Source organism: Chiloscyllium plagiosum, unplaced genomic scaffold, assembly GCF_037043375.1.
Source record: "Chiloscyllium plagiosum isolate Xiang-an unplaced genomic scaffold, Cpla_swu_hap1 HiC_scaffold_26, whole genome shotgun sequence".
Lineage (NCBI taxonomy): Eukaryota > Metazoa > Chordata > Chondrichthyes > Orectolobiformes > Hemiscylliidae > Chiloscyllium > Chiloscyllium plagiosum.
The window spans coordinates 40,338,959-40,359,986 of NW_028270164.1; the positions used below are offsets into that span (position 1 = coordinate 40,338,959).

The 21,028-nt window shown below is 40.8% G+C and overlaps 1 protein-coding gene across 4 annotated transcripts in view; it reads right to left on the bottom strand.

The window, feature by feature from the left end:
* ppfia4 (PTPRF interacting protein alpha 4) overlaps nucleotides 1–20,734 on the bottom strand; it is a 699,209-nt gene extending 678,475 nt beyond the window's left edge. For all 4 annotated transcript variants that reach the window (XM_043716866.2, XM_043716868.2, XM_087973636.1 and 1 more), the window contains exon 1: nucleotides 20,353–20,734. In XM_043716866.2, coding sequence (XP_043572801.1) covers nucleotides 20,353–20,592 — 240 coding nt within the window. In that variant the 5' untranslated portion in view covers nucleotides 20,593–20,734. The remainder of the gene's footprint in view (nucleotides 1–20,352) is intronic.
* Nucleotides 20,735–21,028: the final 294 nt, after the last annotated feature.

The following is a 21,028-nucleotide window of genomic DNA, read 5'->3' on the forward strand; positions in this document are numbered from 1 at the left end:
TGTCCTCTTGGGGATTTTTCTCTTCAGATCATCTATTAAATCTGCTTCATTACACATTACTAGATCTAAAATAGCCCGGTTGGATCCAAATACACAAGATGGCTACCTCTGCCAATTTGATTTTTCCAATCTACGAGATGAAAGTTACCCATGAGTAATGTACTGCCTCCTTTGCATGTCCTCATCTCCTGATTTATTCTCAGTCCTACTGAATAGCTACTGTTAGGGAACCTATAACATACTCCAACCAGTGTCTTCTTTCTCTTGTTATTCCTTACCTCCATCCATAAAGGATTCTACATTCTTCAGTCCAAAAATCAGTTCCTCCCAACATACTTATTTCATATCATACTAACAAAGCTACCTCAAGACCATACCCTTCTTGTGCCCTCCTGAAAGGTCACAAACCTCTGAACATTTGATTAATTTAATTGCTTTATTTAATTAGTCCCAGCTTTGATCTCTTTGCAACTTTGTCTCCACGATGGCTATAAGATCATGCCTATTAAAAGTTCTATTTGTGAAGTTAATTCATTTATTTTGTTCTGAATAATGTGTCCATTCAAGTGAAGAGCCATTAATTTTGCTTTTTTACTGTTTTCTCCCCACTTTGACCTTATTTTTGATCGGTTTTATGCTTGTACACTCTGAATGTCATCAAAATAGCTGCCCTACAATGCTGCCATAACCTTTTCACTTTAAAAGCCTATGTTTTGCCTCTCCTAAATCCTAGTCTCTGAATTTGTTTCAAGCCAAGTTATTCAACTTGCCAAGTCACTGGTCTTGACATCGTTCAAGCAAAGCCAGTCTTACCAGAGCAGTTCTCTTCTATCCCAAGGCTGACGCCAGTGTTCTATGAACTAAAACCCATTCCTTCCACATAAACCTTAAGGCATGCGATTAACTCTGACTTTTTTTTTTAAAATGCTATGCAAATATTCCTGTAACTCACATACTAAGCTTGAGAATATCACCTTCAAGATTTGGTATTTAAAGTGTAACTCTTAACTGTTCACAATCTCTCAGCAGAATCTCTTAATCTTAGCATTATCATTAGTACCAATGTGGACAAGAACAGCACCCTCCCCACTCAAACCAAGGTTTTCTTCAATCCCAAGGAGATGCCCTTAACCATAGCACCGGGCAGGCAGCACAACCTTTGAACACAAGCCAATGGCTGTAGAACAAAAAGTGTCCATCCACTCAAACACTCAGTCTCCTACCGCTATTACATTCCTATTTCTTCTCCCACTTGAATAGCTCCCTGTACTAATGCTATGGTCAGATCATTCATCCTCCCTACAGTTCGCAAACTCATCCACACATGTGGCAGGAATCTCATTATTGTTGGACAATTGCAAGGACTCAACTTAAGAGCTGCCCCCTTGATCACCTTCCCCTCCCAATCTTGATCATAGCCACTAAGTACACACTGGAGCAAAGTCTCATACAACAGGAGTATTTCCTTTTCACCCATAGCTTAATTTCGCTGTCTCCTTCCAAGATAGCCTTCCTAATTCAATCCAACACAAATTCTAATTTGCACAAGGCAATGTAATATCTAAACATGCACAAACTACTCATATTTCAAACAAACTTTGCAAAGGGCACTGCCCCATGCTTGCCGACTTGTTCTAAGTCCTTGTCATTCCCAGAACATGAATCAAAACCTTTAGCATGGTTTTCAAATTAATCCATATCTTTGGTCATTATTTCTACAATCTTAGTTAGTTCTATAGATGTTTTACTCTCACTACAGATTTCAGCACAGCCTTCAGCCACCTCAACTCAAATTCTCTCTCACCTTGTTTACACTCTTTCCTACCATCGAAAAATCCATTTGACATTTGCTTTCATCAATTTTGGCATGCTTTACATAATCATTCAAATTACTAATTTTATCTTGCAGAATTCAAAGCTGTCAAACAGAAAAATGAACGTTGATCTCAGCAACTTAACTGGTTTTCACCCTGAATATACCCATTAAGATTATAATTCCATGGTCTGCATGCTTCTGCTTTGGGCCAGACTGATGGTGATTGTAGACTAAATTAGACAATGGGTGGGGGTGGATACTGCAGATGCTGGAGATTAGAGTCAAGATAGAGTGGCGCTGGAAAAGCACAGCAGATCAGGCAGCTTTGGAGGATCAGGAAAATCGATGTTTCAGGCAAAAGCCCTTCGTTAGGAATAAATAACGAGGAAGGAAATTCAGCTGTGGTAGTGAGTCTGTTTCAGGACGTGATTGAAGAGCTTCATGGCAGAGGAGATGACTTGGGGGTGCAGTGAGAGACTCACAGATCCTTTTAGAGACAGGAGGAGAACTTCTTCAAGGTAGGCATCATTGGAAGAGGATTCGCAGTAAGTTAATTTCTGCTGACAAGAAAACAAAAAGCTTGCTACAAAAATATAAACAAAATCAAATGTGCACCAATACTTTCCGATCCCATTCATAATATGTGAACAATTTCAATAGTTGTAAACCACAAATTTAACTCTTTTTAAAGAAATGGCCATGAATGTTCACTTTTCAAAATTAAATGCTTTTACAATTATAACAAAAAAAAATGCATCCTTGCTCAAGGATTTCAGATTTTCAAAGTTTTGTGGCTCATTACATCACTGATGCCTATCTGTAGTTAAATTATAACACTGCATCATAAATGATATCAGAGCTAAACAGTGGAATGCCTTCATTCTCGCATTTCATATGCAAGTAGCACAAGCTGCAAAGCTGACAACACCAGTGCCTTCAACCCAACTGTTTCACCTTGAACTGTAAAACCTGTTGGTGTCCATCACTTCCGATATGAGGATGTGCCCATGCAACGTGCTGGGCACAGACAGAAGAAAGAAGCAACATGATTGATATTCATGATCCATACTACTACAAAACCAATTGCTCATCTACTTGCAACAGTGATAACTTAGCAGATCACTTTAAAGTTCATGTCCTCTGACATGTCTCTGCTTTACATAATCCACAACCATGAAACTCCAAACATCTAGATTTGGAGCGGCCACTTAGCAATTCGTGGCTTAAAATTCACTCAATATATTGAGCTATGAATTGTTCACTTTCATGTTTACCTTTTACACCATTGCCCACTTGTTAACTTGTTTGACGACTTTAACATGTAACTTTTACAATTACAGGCAAATCATCCTGGCAATGATATGAAATTTACGAAAAGATTAAAGTATTACAGGTTCTCCAAACAGCAGGATGTTGTTAATGACAAGTTACGAAAAATAACAAAACAATTAAAACTTTAAGAAACAGATTATTAAGGGGGAATGCAACAAGGGCTTTTTTGACAATTATGAAAGGTTTTCAAAGAGTGAAGTGTTGGCTGGCTTTTCCATTACATTGCACTGGAAACTATGTCAGGATTGACAACTATCGTGAGTAATCTCAAAACAACTACTGCACAGGCTGCCATTTGGTCTACTGTCTGTGTGAGCTCTCTCCACGTGGAACTCAGCTAGTATCATCCAGTAGTCCTGCAATTATTTTCTCCTCCAATAATTACCAAATTCTCTTTTGAAAGCCGTGCTCTCAGGCAGTGCATTGCAGATCTTAACTGCACACTACATAAAAAAGTTTTTCTCACATGCCTTTGGATCTTTTGGCCTCACCTTTAATCATTTTCCTCGTTCTCAACTATTACATAACTAGAAACAGTTTCCCATCTCCCCACTCCAGACTCATGATTTTGAACACCTCTTATCAAAGCTCCCCTCAAATATTTTCTTCAATGAGAACTCAGCTTCTCCAATCTCACCATGTAACTGAAATCCCTTATCCATGGAACCATTCTTGTTTAATTCCTTCACATCCAAGTAGTGGTGCCCAGAATTAGTCAGAACTTCTGGTTTAGAGTGAACCAGCATTTTATTGCATGTGGAACTAGGCAATTTGGGACTGGCAATAAATGCTGGCCTAGCCAGTGATGTGCACATCAGATAAACAAATAACGCTCTTTGCTTTTGCACTCAAGACCATATTCATAAAGCTCAGAAGCTTTAGTATGCTTTGCCCATCCTGCCAAATTTAATGACTTGTGCAGGTAAATTTCCCCTCTGTGCCATGCTACTTTTAGAACACTAGACGTTTTTGCTTCTCCTCATTCACAACAGAATAGAGTACATTTTAAGAAGAAAAATTACAAGCTGATGTACAAATAAGGCTCACTGTCCATCTTCCCTGGAAGCAGTGTTGTATTACATATGGAGCTATAGCATTTAGTTCAGAACAAATAACTTTTTTTACAGGGTTAGTGTACAGGGAAGTCAGGTCAGGAAAAACTAATACAAATGGCCTCAAATGCTGTTTGCAAATTACAGAAATCAAATTTATTATGATGTAAAACAAATAGACCTTATGATCACCAATTCAGATCAGAGGTTGCAAAAATTGTTCCAAAAGGGATAAATAAAAATGTCAAATTAAACTAGGAAAAAAGGCCAAAGTAATTTATTCACAACTGCATAGCCTTCATCTGCAGGCAAATTGGGATAAGCATGTTCTATAGCCCCATCTGCTGGTACAACTGAACCAGCAATTTATTCTTAAAACGCGTTTTCAACCACTGAATCTAGAGAACTCATTCCTGGCATTTGAGGGAATAAGCTGCATCCAGGGAAACAATGAATATCAGCATTTTCATGGTAGGAGACAGAATCCCTTATAATATTTGCCACAAAAACCTTTAAGACATCATGGGTTTCCTCAGAAGAGGCTGGAGATGCTTTTATTTCAGCAAAATCCAAGTGAAGGAAAGTGAGCTTGGTGATATATTGGTATGTCTTCAAAGATGCTGCTGTGCCTACTGGCACCCTCTTTACCAAGACCTTTGGTTCTCGTGCACATCACAATCCATAGGTAAATAAAGGTCAGAGGCCCAGAAAACTGATATTATTTCAATGCAAGAGACCTAACAAGCACGGCAAATGAGCTTGGCATGGTTGGAGAAATAGGACCAGGATATCATGGCTATTACAAATATGTGGCGCAGAGATGGGCAGGGCTGGCAGCATACATGTTCCAGGGTATAGCTGCTACAGGATGGCTTGCGTGAGGAGGACGAGGAGGAGGAGGAGGACGAGGAGGAGGAGGAGGACGAGGAGGAGGAGGAGGACGAGGAGGAGGAGGAGGACGAGGAGAAGGAGGAGGACGAGGAGAAGGAGGAGGACGAGAACGAGGACGAGGACGAGGAGAAGGAGGAGGACAAGGACGAGGACGAGGACGAGGACGAGGACGAGGACGAGGACGAGGACGAGGACGAGGACGAGGACGAGGACGAGGACGAGGACGAGGAGGTGGAGGAGGAGGACGACGACGACGACGACGACGACGAGGAGGAGGACGAGGAGGAGGACGAGGAGGAGGACGAGGACGAGGAGGAGGACGAGGACGAGGACGAGGACGAGGACGAGGACGAGGACGAGGACGAGGAGGAGGACGAGGACGAGGACGAGGACGAGGACGAGGACGAGGACGAGGAGGAGGACGAGGACGAGGAGGACGAGGAGGAGGACGAGGAGGAGGACGAGGACGAGGACGAGGACGAGGACGAGGAGGACGAGGAGGAGGACGAGGACGAGGACGAGGACGAGGACGAGGACGAGGACGAGGACGAGGACGAGGACGAGGAGGAGGACGAGGACGAGGACGAGGACGAGGACGAGGACGAGGACGAGGACGAGGACGAGGACGAGGACGAGGACGAGGAGGAGGACGAGGAGGAGGACGAGGAGGAGGAGGACGAGGAGGAGGAGGACGAGGAGGAGGAGGACGAGGAGGAGGAGGACGAGGAGGAGGAGGAGGACGAGGAGGAGGAGGACGAGGAGGAGGAGGAGGACGAGGAGGAGGAGGAGGACGAGGAGGAGGAGGAGGACGAGGAGGAGGAGGAGGACGAGGAGGAGGAGGAGGACGAGGAGGAGGAGGAGGACGAGGAGGAGGAGGACGAGGAGGAGGAGGAGGACGAGGAGGAGGAGGAGGACGAGGAGGAGGAGGAGGACGAGGAGGAGGAGGAGGACGAGGAGGAGGAGGACGAGGAGGAGGAGGACGAGGAGGAGGAGGACGAGGAGGAGGAGGACGAGGAGGAGGAGGACGAGGAGGAGGAGGACGAGGAGGAGGAGGACGAGGAGGAGGAGGACGAGGAGGAGGAGGACGAGGAGGAGGAGGACGAGGAGGAGGAGGACGAGGAGGAGGAGGACGAGGAGGAGGAGGACGAGGAGGAGGAGGACGAGGAGGAGGAGGACGAGGAGGAGGAGGACGAGGAGGAGGAGGACGAGGAGGAGGAGGACGAGGAGGAGGAGGACGAGGAGGAGGAGGACGAGGAGGAGGAGGACGAGGAGGATGAGGACATTTTCGGTTAGGGTTGTACCTAGGGAGGATATTCCTGGAAAAACATCCACTGAGGTTATCAGAGTTGAACTGGATAATGAGAAAGGGATGATCACCACATTGGGATTAGTGCATGCATTTGGATAGGCAAGGACTGGTAAGGGATAATCAGCATGCCTTGTAGAGTGGGAAATTGTATCTCACTAATTTGATTTGAGTTTTTGAAGAAGTGACAAAGATGGTTGATGAAGGCAGAGCGGTGGATATAGTCTATCTCGACTTCAGCAAAGCGTTCTACAAGACTCCACATGGTAGACTCGTTAGCAATGTTGATCATCAGGAATCCTGGGAGAGCCAGCCATTTGGATATAAAATGGCTTAAAAGGTAGGAGACAGAGTGGTGGTGAAGGTTGCTTTTTGGACTGGAGGCCTGTGAGCAGTGGTGTGCCACAAGGATCAGTGCTGGGTCCAGCGCTTTTTATCATTCATATAAATGATCTGAATGTGAAAATAGGAGGTATCATTCATAAATTTGCAGAAGACAGCAAAATTGGTGCTGTAATGAACAGTCAGAAGTGTTACCTGAGAATACAATGGGACCATGAACAGATGGGCCAAGGGGTAGCAGATGGAGTTTAATTCAGATAAATGTGAAGTGTTGCATTTTGCTAAGACAAATCAAAGCAGGACATAAAAATTAAAAGAACTGTGAATGCTGCAAGTCATAAACAAAACAATTTCTGGAAAAGCTCAGCAGGTTTGGCAGCATGTGTGAAGAGAAATCAGAGTTAATGCATTGGGTCCGGCGATCCTTGCTCAGGCCACATACACTTAATGGTAGGGTCATGCGAAGTGTTGCCTAACAAACAGACCATGGGATACAGGTTCTTAGTTCCTTGAAAGTGGAGTCAAAAGTAGAGAAGCGAGTGAAGGTGTTTGTTACGCTTGCCTTTATTGGTCAATGCGTTGAGTATAGGAGTCGGAAGGTCATGTTGTGGCTGTACAGGTCATTGGTTAGGTCACTTTCGGAATACTGCATTCAATTCTCATTTCCCTGCTATATGAAAGAAAAAGTTGTGAAACTTGAAATGATTTAGAAAAGATTTATAAGAATATTGCTCCAGTTGGAGGGTTTGAACTATAGGGAGAGGCTGAACAGGTTGGGTCTATTTTCCATGGAGTGTCTGGGGCTGAGAGATGACCTGAGGTTTATAAAATCATGAGGGGCATGAATAGGGTAAATAGACAAGAATTTTCCCCCAAGATAGAGGAGTCCAAGATAGGTTTAGGGTAAAGGGGAAGATTTTAAAAGGGACCTAAGGGGCAACCTTTTCATGCAAAGGTGCATGTAAAGAATAAGCTGCCAGAGGTAGTGGTGGAGGGTGATCCGATTACAACATTTAAAAGCTATCTGGATTAGTACATGAACAGGATAGGTTGAGAGAGAAATGGGCCAAATGCTGGCAAACAGGAGGTAGATTAGATTCATTTACAATATCTGATCGGCATGGACAAGTTGGACCGAAGGGTCGGTTTTTATGCAGAGAAATGACATACTGCTTCCACCATGTTTGATGCTCAACATATTCAAACATCTCTCCCGGTCCACTTTCCGTTCTTTGTGATCTACATTTATTATTTTAGTTCTGACTCAACATAACTAAAAATTCTGTTGTTTGTCACAGACAATCCAAGTGCAAGTCAGAAGTGAGGGGGAGAAAAAGCAATGTATTAGTTCGGTGGGGACAGCTTTCACTTTGCACAACAAATTAAATAGAAGTCCATATTCAGCTCAAAGATTATGAGGTATTAGCTATTATTTGAGTTTGACAAAGTTAAAAAATCATAACAACAGGTTATAGTCCAACAGGCTTATTTGGAAGTACTAGCTTTCAAAGCACTGCTTCTTCATCAGGTGGTGAAGCAGCATTTCGAAAGCTAGTGCTTCCAAATAAACCTATTCGAATATAACCTGGTGTTGTGTGATTTTTATCTTTGTCTACCCCAGTCCAACACCGGCATCTCCAGATCATTTGAGTTTGAGTTATTGTTATGACATGTAACAAGATGGCGAAGAGTCTTATTTTGCATACTGTACAGGCAGACAGTGCAAAACAGAATGCAGTGTTACAGGCACAGTGAAGGTGCAGAAAGAAGCAGAGTTAAAATTAACATTAGAGAGGTCAGTTCCAAAGTCTGGTAACGGCGGAGAAAAAGCTGTTCTTGAATCTGATTGAACATGTATTCCAACTTTTATATCTTCTGCCCAACGGAAGAGGGTGAGAGAGTGTAATGAGGTGAGATGAGTCTTTGACTATATGGTTTGTTTTTGAAGATATAACTGCACATTACGTGGCTGGGAGCTAACAGTATCTTTCAACTGGACAAAGAAACTGGGGAGAGATGAGTATCATAACAGAAAACAATGACAGCAGTGGAAACTGTACAAATAAAACTGCAAAAAAGTGCAAGTTATTTTTTGCTTGTTAAGTGAAAGAGAAGATGTACAAGTATAAAACTCAGGAGTGTGTGCAGAATTAATATGCTTGGAAATAGACTACACTCGATTTTTGAAATTGTTAAATTCTTTGTATTACGTCAGGAAATAGCAATATGACTGAATTTGTTAATAAGTTTGGCAGATGGACGGACAGTTGAGAGCTTTAAATTTACACAAAAAAATCTGAAGGACAAGAAATTTACTTACCAAAATGAACTGAGCTGATAGCTAGGAGTAGGGCAAACCTGCAATCAAAGTAAACCTAAAACACTCTGAATATGTAAAGGTATGATACCAAAAACCATTGCACATCCCTAAAAGGGCAGAAGGTTCACAGAATTAAGCAATGTTGCTCAACAAATAATGTGAGCCACAGCTTCAAGCTAAAAATAGCTGACAAATGCAAAGGAAAATGGAAATTCAGTGGACTGGACTAGGAGAGATAATACAAGAAATACAAGTCCCCCAAAAGCCTGTCCCACCATTCTAAAATTGCAGCTAATTTTCTATCTCAGCAAAATCTACCAACATTATCCCTTGGATTCCAAATGTCCAAAAATCTATTTATCTCTGACTTAAATAGACGGAAATATCCTTCACAGTAGACAACTCAGTGAGGAAATATTTTGATTAAATTCTATATGACGGACCTGTCATTCTCAGACTGTGATTCCTTGTACTCAACTCCCTAGCCTACAATAAAAATAAAAAATCCTTAAACAATTGAAGAAAGCATAGATAAAACTCACATTTATATCGTTCATTTCAAAATGCCCCAAGATACTTGGACAAGAGCAATATTAATAAAGGCACTTCTTATTCTAACACTAAAAACTAGGAGGTATCGTAGACTTGATCAATGGGGTAGGTCTTCAAGGAGAATCTAAAAGGAAGGGAGAGAAAAGGGAAGACAGGGAGTGTATTCCTGAGTTCAAGGCCTAGTCAACTGACTGACAACTATGATGCAACTGAAATAAAGAATGAAAAGAAGCACAAATCTGAGACCTCAAAGGCCGGAAGTACTGGAGAAGGCTTGGAAAGTTAATGGCAAGGCACATGAAGCCATCTTAAAGTCAAACTAAACGATCTATGTCAGTTTAAGGAACAGTGGAAAGGAAACAGTTTGTGTTGCAGCTCCAAGACAATTTCTGCTCATCAAGTACTGAATGTCAAACAATATGACAAATGAGTAGTGGTGGAGTGACCAAAGAAGCAGCAAAATTGAAAGCTATGACATATGTGGAAAATGTTGTGTTTTTGGTATCGTGTTCTCTCTTTATGCAGCTATCATAGTAATAGGGGCAAAATGTAATAAAGGTATGCTCAATAAATTAAAAACTTTTTGCAAAAATCTTTATAAATACTGAGTAGTAAACACAGGTCCAGACCAGCTAAATAGGCAATGAGAATATGTAAGATTTATTAAATGAACACAATTTTTTATGCTTTTTCTCCAACAGGAAAATGAATACCAAGGGAGGTAAAAATATAAGCAGGTGGGACTTGAACCTGGGCCTCCTGTTCATTTATTTTTATGTACGGAAGTGCTGTCACACAACCAAACAGCATTTCCCACTATCAAATCACCTGTGGTAAATTTCATCTATTAACCACCATGAAATCACTGATGCTTCCAACTGTTCAATTTAGATTCATGGGTTGACAAGTTAATTCTTCGGATCCTAGAAAGAAATGTATGAAGAAATTGTTGATGTATTATTCATAATTTCCCTAACCTTCACAGTTAGGAAGTGCCTTTGGATTAGAAGATTACAAACGTTATTCCAATGTTCAAAAGGAGTGTGGAAAATCCTAAGTACCTAAAGGACCATCAATTAAACATGACTTGTGAGAAAGTTGCAGAAATCTCTCAGAAGAAACAGAGCAACAGACAAGTATAAGCTGATTTAAGAGTCAGCATTGATTTCTTTCTTAAATAGAAAATCATGACTGATTAATCTAGTCAATTTTATTTTGACTAGGTGATTAACATGATAGATAAAGAAATGTTAAATCTATTGTCATTATGGGCTTCCAAAAAGCCCAAGAGGGCCATTAAAAAAAAATCAAAAGTTTGGAATTGAATATCACATCATAACATGGGTTGGTTATGGTTAAGAAAATGGTAGAAAGGAAGGAATAGATGGACAGGATTACAATGATTCCTAGGATCTACACTGAGTTCACAGCTTTTCAATGTATAAGTATGTGGTAAATCATATAACTAATTTGCTGATGACATTAATTTAGAACACACAGAAAGTAATAAATGGAATCAGGAAGTTATGAAGGAAAATAGTTAAAATGAAGCAATGTCAGGAAATGCAGTTTACCCACTTTGGATCCAAATCGGATATAGAAGAATATTTTCTAAATGAAGACATAAGGACCTGTGGAGAAATAAAAGTTTGACTGCTTTTATGGATCTAGACTATCACAACAGCTTTCAGAACTTCAACGTTAGGAAAGCTAGGATAACAAAGTCTGGAAATACACCTCAGTTGCATGGACCCTAAGTAAGACCTCACCTAGATGAGTTATTTAATTGCTACCTTGTTCCTATTCTTGTACCATGCAATTCTTTCAACATTTGAAGTATTTATACAATTGTCATTTGAAAATTGTTTGACTTCTTTACATTACCACAAGTTAAAATCATACTTGCTGTGTAAAAGATCTTTTTTCTCTGTCTCCTCAGATTCTTTTAGAAGAGTTTGGTGCTGGAAAAGCACAGCCAGTCAAGCAGCATCCAAGAAGCAGGAGAATCAACGTTTCAAGCAGATGCTCTTCATCAGGAATTCCTGAAGAGCTTATGCTCAAAATGTTGATTCTCCAGCTCCTCACATGCTGCCTAACTGGCTGTGCTTTTCCAGCACACATTCTTCGACTCTGATCTCCAGCATCTGCAGTCCTCACTTTCTCCCACCTCTGATTCTTTTGACAACTTGCTTAAACCAGTCTCCAGGCCACTGAAAAGAATTTTTCCTGCTTACTCTGTTAAACCCCTCGTGATTTTGAATTTCTTAAATGCCTCCATAATCTTCAAAGCTCCAAAGAGAAGAACTCAGTTTCTCTCCACATAGCTGACAATTTTCCTCTCTGGTTAAATATTATATTAAATCTCATCTGCACCTGCTCCAAGGCCTTGAGGTCCTTTTTAAAGTAGCTGGAGCTACTTTACTAATCACAATACTCTAGCTGGAGCTAAACCAATGTTGAAAAGGTTTAGCATGACTTCAGACATTTTGTTCTGTCTGCCTAAAGTTAACAATTCCTATAACTTTTTGAGCTGCCTTTTCAACTTGTCCTGCTATCGATGAAGAATTTTGGGAATCGAGCCTTGTTCAAAACTGCATCATTTAGTTAAATTTATCTCGTCAGAGTTACATAATTCTAAAACTGATCTGAATTCAGCTGAATGATGCCTTCTGAACTGAATGGTTAACAAAAGAGAGAGAAAATGTATAAAAATTAATTCCAACATGCATATTGCAGTCACAGTACCAAATTCTAATCTAAATATTCAAAAACAACTGTCAGGAACTGGAAAATTCAATTCCAAACCCAAAGAAAAGAAAAAGTTCAAATTCAAATGAAAATAAACAATAAATGCTGAAAATCTCAGCAGGTCCAGCAGCATCTGTGAAGAGAAACAGAGAGTTAGCCTACAATGACCACAACAAATAGGAACAGGAGTAGGCCATTTTGTCGTTTAAGCTTGCGCCACCATTCAATAGAATCATTGCTGATCTGTCGTTCCTCACATCCAACTTCCTGCATTTTCCCCCAAAACCCTTTCTTTCTCCTACTGATCAATAAGCTATCTCAGCCTTAAGTATACACAAGGACTCTGTCCCCCCCAACTCTCTATGGCAAGGAGTTCCAAAGACTCTCAACACTCAGAAGAAAACCCTCCATATCTCAGTCTTAAATTGGCATCCCATTAATCTCAAACTATACCCTCTGGTCCTAGACTCTCCCATGAGGGGAAACATTCTCTCAGCATTTACCCTGTCAAGCTCCTTAAGAATATTTTAAAGAGATCACACTTTATTCTTGTAAACTCCAATGAGTAGAATCCCAATCAGTTTAACCTTCACTCATAAGACATTCTCTCCATTATTGGGACAATTCTAATGAATTTTCTCTGAAATGCAGGTAGATAGGATAGTGAAGGAGGAGTTTGGTATGCTTTCCTTTACTGGTCAGAGTATTGAATACAAGAGTTGGGAGGTCATGTTGCAGCTGTACAGGACATTGGTTAGGCCACTGTTGGAATATTGTGTACAATTCTGGTCTCCTTCCTATCGGAATGATGTTGTGGAACTTGAAAGGGGTTCAGAAAAGAATTACAAGGATGTTGCCAGGGTTGGAGGATTTGACTATAGGGAGAGGCTGAAGAGGCTGTGGTTGTTTTCCCTGGAGCGTCGCAGACTGAGGGGTGAAGTTATAGAGGTGTACAAAATTATGAGGGGCATGGATAGGATAAATAGACAAAGTCTTTTCCCTGGATTTGTGGAGTCCAGAACTAGAGGGCATGGGTTCAGGTTGAGAGGGGAAAGATATAAAAGAGACCTAAGGGGCAACCGTTTCATGCAGAGGGTGATACATGGATGGAATGAGCTGCCAGAGGACGTGGTGGAGGCTGGTACAATTGCAGCATTTAAGAGGCATTTGGATGGGTATATGAATAGGAAGGGTTTGGAGGGATATGGGCCAGGTGTTGGCAGGTGGGACTAGATTGTGTTGGGTTGTCGGCATGGACAGGTTGGACCAAAGGGTCTGTTTCCATGCTGTACATCTCTATGACTATGTCTCCAATATAATGATACCTTTCCTTAAAATATGGGGACCAAAACTGCTCACAGTACTATTGATCTGGTCTCACCAGCACCTTGTATAGTTGCAGTAAGATGTCACTACTTTTATACTCTCACCCTCCCTTAAATAAGGGCTAACATTCCATTTGCTTTCCTGGTTACCTGCTGCACTTGTGTGCAAGCTGTTTTATCACAAGTGTCTTTATGTTGCAGCTTTCTGCAGTTTTTTTCCATTTAAATAAAATTCTGTTCTATTGTTCTCCCTTCCAAAATGAACAACTTCACATTTTCCCACATTATACTTCATTTGCCAAAGTCTTTCCCACTTATTTAACCTATCAATATCTCTGTAAACTGTATCCCCTTTCCACTTATTGTTGTGCTATCTACAAATTTGGCTAAAGCACATTCGCTTTCGTCCTTCAAAACTATTAATATATATTGTAAACAGTTGCAGTCTCAGCACTGATACTTATGGAACCCCACTGGTCACAGGTTACCAACCCGAAAATGAACCCTGATCCGTTTCCTGCTCATGAGCCAATTCTCTAACCATGCCAATATGTTACCACCAACACCATGGGCTCAAGTAATTTTAGGAGAGAAACTTATCAAAATGTGCACTGACATACTTCCAAAAGGTTATACTTCATGAATAGTTGTATAATAAAAATATGATTTTTAACAGCAAAACTTATTGCAGATTTCTTTTTAGATTACTTACAGTGTGGAAACAGGCACTTTGGCCCAACAAGTCCACACCGACCCTATGAAGAGCAACCCACCCAGACCCATTCTCCTACATCTACCCCTTCACCTAACACTACGGGCAATTTACCATGGCCAATTCACCTGACCTGCACATCTTTGGACTGTGGGAGGAAACCCACGCAGACACGGGGAGAATGTGCAAACTCCACACAGACAGTTGCCCGAGGCGAGAATTGAACCCAGGTCTCTGGCGCTGTGAGGCAGCAGTGCTAACCATTGTGCCACCTTGTCGCCCCAAATTTTAATTTTCTTCCCCATCATTCTCATAAATGCAGTAATGACAGGTTTGGAAGAGATTCATTAATAGCAACTATGTAACCACCATTGGTTGTCAAAAAAACATCTGGTTCACTAACATCCTTCAGGGCAGTAAACCTACTGCCTTTATCTGATCTGGCCTATATTGTTCTCCAGACCGACAGCAATGTGTTGATTTTGAACTACCCCAGCTCTCTTTGCCATCTCAAATCAATTCAAGAGCAATCAAATGATGAGAAACAAATGCCAGCCTTGCTAGCAAAGCCTAAAACTCTCAAGAACCTTTTTAAAAATGCCTTACTACAGGAATTGAATGACTTACTGTAAAACATTTAAAACGCAAAACATGAGTGACAATGCAGGCTTTGATTTAATCACAGTTAAACGATGAGATGGCAACTCACTAACATCAACATTAACAAGGGTGACCATTTTACTGATGTTTCTATGAATACTATTTGTCACTGAAAATTAAATAGCTGGCAACTCAAGCTGCACATTTTCCCAGATGTTTTGTTTCACGACAAGCACCATACATGAGGCCAGCAGATCACCACACGAACTCTAGGCCACAATTCCAAAACTATTCTAAACTATTCTGAACTACTTCAAAATGTTTTAATTGGTCTGTTTTACAAAAAAAAAGCATGACCATTCTTCGCAGAGACAATTTCGACATTAGTAGATGCATATTTAAATTACGAACATTTAGGATTGGAACAATGTTCAGGAGAAAAATCATTGAGATTTGGAGTAAGAAGAGGTCTTTTCTGAACTTAGAAGATTACATGCAGTGAAAATCTCAAAGCATCTATTTAGGGACTGGATTAGATCTGGTTAAATATCTCCCTCCAACGTTCTGACACTTTGACATCCTAAAAAAAGTTCATCTTCACAAAACTGAACCCAAAATCCATCTGCCTCTATTTTAAAAATCCAAATTACAAAAATAACATCCATACATTTTTATCATAAAATGCACGTGCAGGTACACAATCCTTTATTAGAAACACTTGGGGCCAGCTAGTTTTCGGAATTTGGAAATTTTCAGATTTCGGAATAAGTGACAGTTTCACGGTGAAATTTTAAAAATCTTACCAAACAACTGACGCACCTGAGAGTACTACAAGCCCTGAGACAGAATTGACACCTGCATGGGTCAAGTGGGTGTGGAGTTGGGTTAAGTGTTTATACGCTAAACAACTCCTATGAAGAAAAAAACATCATGAAAAAGACTTCGGATTTTGCAGCTTTTCAGATCTCAGGATTTCAGATAAAGGATTGTGTATCTGTAATACTTTAGTGCTAAATAATAAAGTCTCTCTCTTCACATTTCTTTTCCCTGCCCAACAGTATACTAATTGGAAAGTTCTGAAAACATTTTACCTTCGCCATTTTCCATACTGGCACGTCTGAACTTCTCAGCCAAGTTTACTGTAATCTACATCAGCACTCCTTTTACCCCACCAATTGCCAAGGTTTTTGTGATTACCTCCTAAAAATCACACTGCTCAGCTGGCTTTGTTACTTTGATATTAGTTTCCACCCTTGTGAACAGCCAAAAAGAAATATGCTGTTTGATACAATAAATTTCTTGCTGTGTAATCACATAAACACACTAAACAGGCCTAAGGCCATCTCTTTTGGTTCTAACAAATATGTAGCGTACCTCTCATTATCCTGGAAGGGTAAGGTACATCAAAAAGTTTAAACAAAAGGTGATGTTAGCTTTTTATAGTGCAACATTACTAGTTTTCTTTTCTAAATCTACAGTAGTGAGTAGAGTGGGGTTTTTTGATTATATATTGAGATTGATCGCTTGATTAAACTTTAAAACTATAAAAGCATAGGTACTAATCTAGGGTGAAGCAGTGTTTTTAGAGCAATAAGACTATGCTATTTTCTGGGTCGGTAAATTGTTAAGGTGCAAAGATGGTCTTCAGTAGAGTGATGCTGTTTCTGTTGGATGTGACAGATTGGGGAGAATTTCCAAGTTACACTTAATAAGATACTGGGGAGTGTTGCCAAACAAACAGACCTTGGGGAGCAGGTTCATAGTTCCTTGAAAGTGGAGTCACACGTAAATAGGATAGTGAAGATGTTTGATATGCTTGCACTGAGTATAGGAATTGGGAGATCTTATTCCAGTTGTACAGGGCATTCATTTACCAGTATTGGAATTGTGCGCGCAATTCTGGTCTCTCTTCTATAGGAAGGAAATTGTGAAACTTGAAAGGGTTCAGAAAAGATTTAGGAGGGTGTTGCCTGGGTTGAGCTATAGGAAGAGGGTGAGGAGCATCAGAGGCTGAGAAGTAACCTTACAAAGGTTTATAATATCATGAGGGGCATTGATAGGGTAAATAGACAAGGTCTTTCCCTGGGTTGGGAAAACTAGAGGACATAGGTTTAAGGTGAGAGGGGAAGGATTTCAAAGGGATCTTAGGCGCAACTTTTTCATGCAGAGAGTGGTGTGTGTATATTGGATGAGCTGCCAGAGGAAGTGGTGGAGGCTGGTATCTGGATGGGTACATGAATAAGATGGGTACATGATATAGGCCAAGTGCTGGCAAATGGGACTAGACTTATTTCGGATATCTGGTCGGCATTGATGAGTTGGACTGACGGGTCCGTTTCCTTGCTGATATATGATTCTGTGTACATTTCATTGCCATCAATAATTCCTGCATGGTTCTGGAAAAGGTTAAGGAATCATTTACCCTGGAACATCAGCCATGGAATTCTCTACTAAACTCAAACAGTCCTAAGACTGACGCTGGAGAGTGGCAATCTATCCCAGAGTACCATAGCGTATGCTGTCTCAAAAGAATGGATGCGGTGAAGCTAGCAGTGTGAGAATGCTACCACAGTCCCCAACAAGTGGTGTTTCCCACTAGCAGGATCCTGCTGCCAAGTCAAAAAAAGACATTCTGTCTTTCATACAAATTAGTTGAGGCATATGTACATCAGTGCTTATATGATGCTAGGTATGTAAGCTGTATGTTCCAAAGACTGGTAGATCATTTGACACAGCACGTCACTTAGAAGGTTAGGAACAGCTGAGATACTGACCATATCTAATCAGCCAATGTTTGCAAAACTCAAAGCACAATGTCTAACATCAGATGCAATTCTTTGATTGGACAACATTTGCTAAATAATTCTGAGTGTGCAAAGAATCAACCTGAAACCAATTTAGGATTGTTAGTCAGACTCATTGTAATTCATTTGCAAGCATTAGAAGATACATACATTAATATACAGTTTCTGATCAATCAATGCAAAGTAGGCGACAATGCTTTATTGACAGTCAGCCTACCCTGTTTAAAATGTCAACAAATTTTGGCAATCATCTGTCAGTTATCATTAACTGGTATATTCTCCATGACAAATTTCTGCAGTTCACTTGCCAAGCAGTCACCTCTCATACAGCCTAAATGTTGTCTTCCTTCACATTGGTGTTTTTACAAATAGCCCTGATAAATGCAATATGAAAAGCTTTGACAGAAGCGTTATTTTTAGCAATACTAAAAGGTTTTGTAATACCAAATGACTACCTATATGATAGTCATATTTTAATCCTGATACATATGTGAAAGTATGAGGAACAATGCAACATGAATCACAACCGAATTTTGTTTTTGGAGAAGGAGGTGGTCAGCAGTGGTGAGAAGCAGTATGGTAATAGAAAGGCAGACAGAAATTGGAGCCAAACCAAAACACATCATAAAATAAATAGCTGTCAAGGTGAAGATATGCATGAGCATGTGGGCTAGAAATCAGGACTAAATAAATTGTTAACCACTCATTCAACTGGATATATGTATATGTGAATAAGAAGTGTTAGAAACAAGATGCGACAGTAGAAACGTGTGTTAGGAACACAAAGAACTTGGCTTAATGAAGAGCATTAAATTGAACATAAAATGTTCAAGATGATGAATTGAAAGAGTGGTATAAAAGGTCGCTATTTTCCCATCCATGAAAGCTCCAGAGTTTCCATTAATCTCCTCAATTATTTTCAATGTCTGTTTATGAACACAAGTACCTTAGGTTCTCATTTGCACTGAGTCAATTTAAGCTTGTCACAAATTTATATCCAGATCTTCTTCCTTCGAGGAAAAGATATCCATGTTCATCAACTGGGCTGCTTGATTGATTGAGTTCCACTGAGTATGCAGGTGACTGTTAAGGTCTATAATTCCAAAGTTTTGCTGCTAATAAGACAGCATACCACAGATGATTGAGTTTCAGATGAACTGCTGTCTTTTCTTTATATTTAAGTATCAGTTAAGGGTGTCATCCTTTAGGAAATTCATGTTGTGTATTCTCTCTTGTACACTTTGGAGGACAGTCACAGAACATTTTCCATGCTGTGTTCTGCCTCAGTTGAATCCAATACAAGCACAAGATATGACAGTTTCATACACAACAATGAAATGATGTAAAAGAAAGAGAGAGCTTTCTTTCATCCAAGACCATGAGTGGACAAATTGGTGCAGTACACAGTTTATGTAACCTGAAACATGTTCTAACCTTGACAACAGTCACAAATGTTCATCATTTTCCATATTATATCTTTATTGCTCTAATTTGATGCAATTGGTTTTATTGTATTACAGGATCACTCCTCAGTTGGTGTTGATTCTCCATATAATATGAGCTACCACAAAGAACTCATTGGGAACATAGTGCTCCATGTCAAAATGATATCTTAATAGGTTTTGCTTTCAAGAAGGCAATCCTTTACAAAATAATTCTTGCTCGAAAAAAAGTCAGTTTTATTGAAAATAAAAATTAAGCAAGCTATTTTACAGTCTACTGATATTAGGCTCACTTCGCATCTGAAAATGCATAGGAATTATTGTATTGAGTACATACATCTGTATATACACAGACAAACAACACTGCAATATGATCAATAGAATGGACCTTAACTTATTTTCTATTACATAGATACACAAATAATTAATTTAAACCCTGAGTGAAAACAATAAAGATTCTTTAAATTGCTGAATCTGACAAAGTGAAATTCGAACATAAATTTAAAAGGAAACAATGATTTGTAGCATTCACAAACAAATCTTGTTCTACTTCCAGCCCCCTGGTGGTAGCGTGAAGACATGCCACTGACAGGTATTTAATAGTTTAAAATCCGTTAGGTCAAGTCCCCTTGGTCCACTCATTTACCTGAAGACAGGTGCAAAACACAATGGACTACCTTTAGAGGTTCCTACGCTGATCTAAAAAAAAGACCGACAAAGTCTAAGAAAGCTGACACAAATCACCTACAAACAGATTCCCATTTACCAAAATAGACTCGCGAAAAGATGTGCAATCACCCATATAACATACTGAACATTGTTGCTAAATACTCATATGGATCACTGATGGTCCCATATTGCTCACACACTATGTGCTGCAGCATAGCATCATTTCAGCGTTATATAATGAGGCAATGCACAAATAACAAAATAATTCCCTTGCGGTCCCTGCACCTAGTTGTCATCCCAGAACGCTGCAATTTTCCCCCCTTGCAAGATTTTTGCTGCGGCTGGTGATTTATATTTTTTTCCAAAAAAAAAAGTAAAAATAAATGAACTGCCATCGGCGGCGGCAGCAGCAGCAGAAAGCCGCCCGCCCCGGACCGTTACCTGAGGTAAAGCTGAATTCAACTGGCGCTGCAGCAGATCTCTCTCGTGGGCTACCTCTTGCATCTTCTCCTGAGTGAGGGACAAAGTTTCCTGCGTCTCCCGCAGGGTCTCCATCAGCTTGTCCCGCTCGTCCAGCATGTTCACCATCAGTTGCTCGAAATTGGCGTCCTCGGCGCCGTTCTGGGAGCCCCTCTGGGTGAGGGTGTCCTCGCTGATGGTGGGCATCACCTCGCACATCATCCTCCCTCAGCGACCCCGCTCCTCCTCCACACACACAATTAAAAAACCCGGCTGCTTCAGAAAAAAAAACGCAGTATCGATAATCCCCGTAGCTCTCTCGACATCAATTAAACCGGTTCCTCAATTCAGCTTCGCCGATCACCACAAGCACCGTGAGCCTCGCTCGCGCTGCTCCACGACTCAGCCGGCAGCCACTGCGCATGCGCTCGGGCTCGCCTATCCGCGCTTGCGCACCGTCCCTCATTCACGCCCCCAAAAGCCAACTTTGCGTCACCACGATGATCTGCGCAGACTCGATAATAACTCTGCCCTTCCACCACCTCGCCCCGCCCCCTACGTCTCCTGGTTCCCACCCCGCCCCTCCACATCTTTGTCTCATCCACTCATTCGCCTCTCCCCGCCCCCTCCGCATAGCCCCGCCTCTTCCATCCCCTCG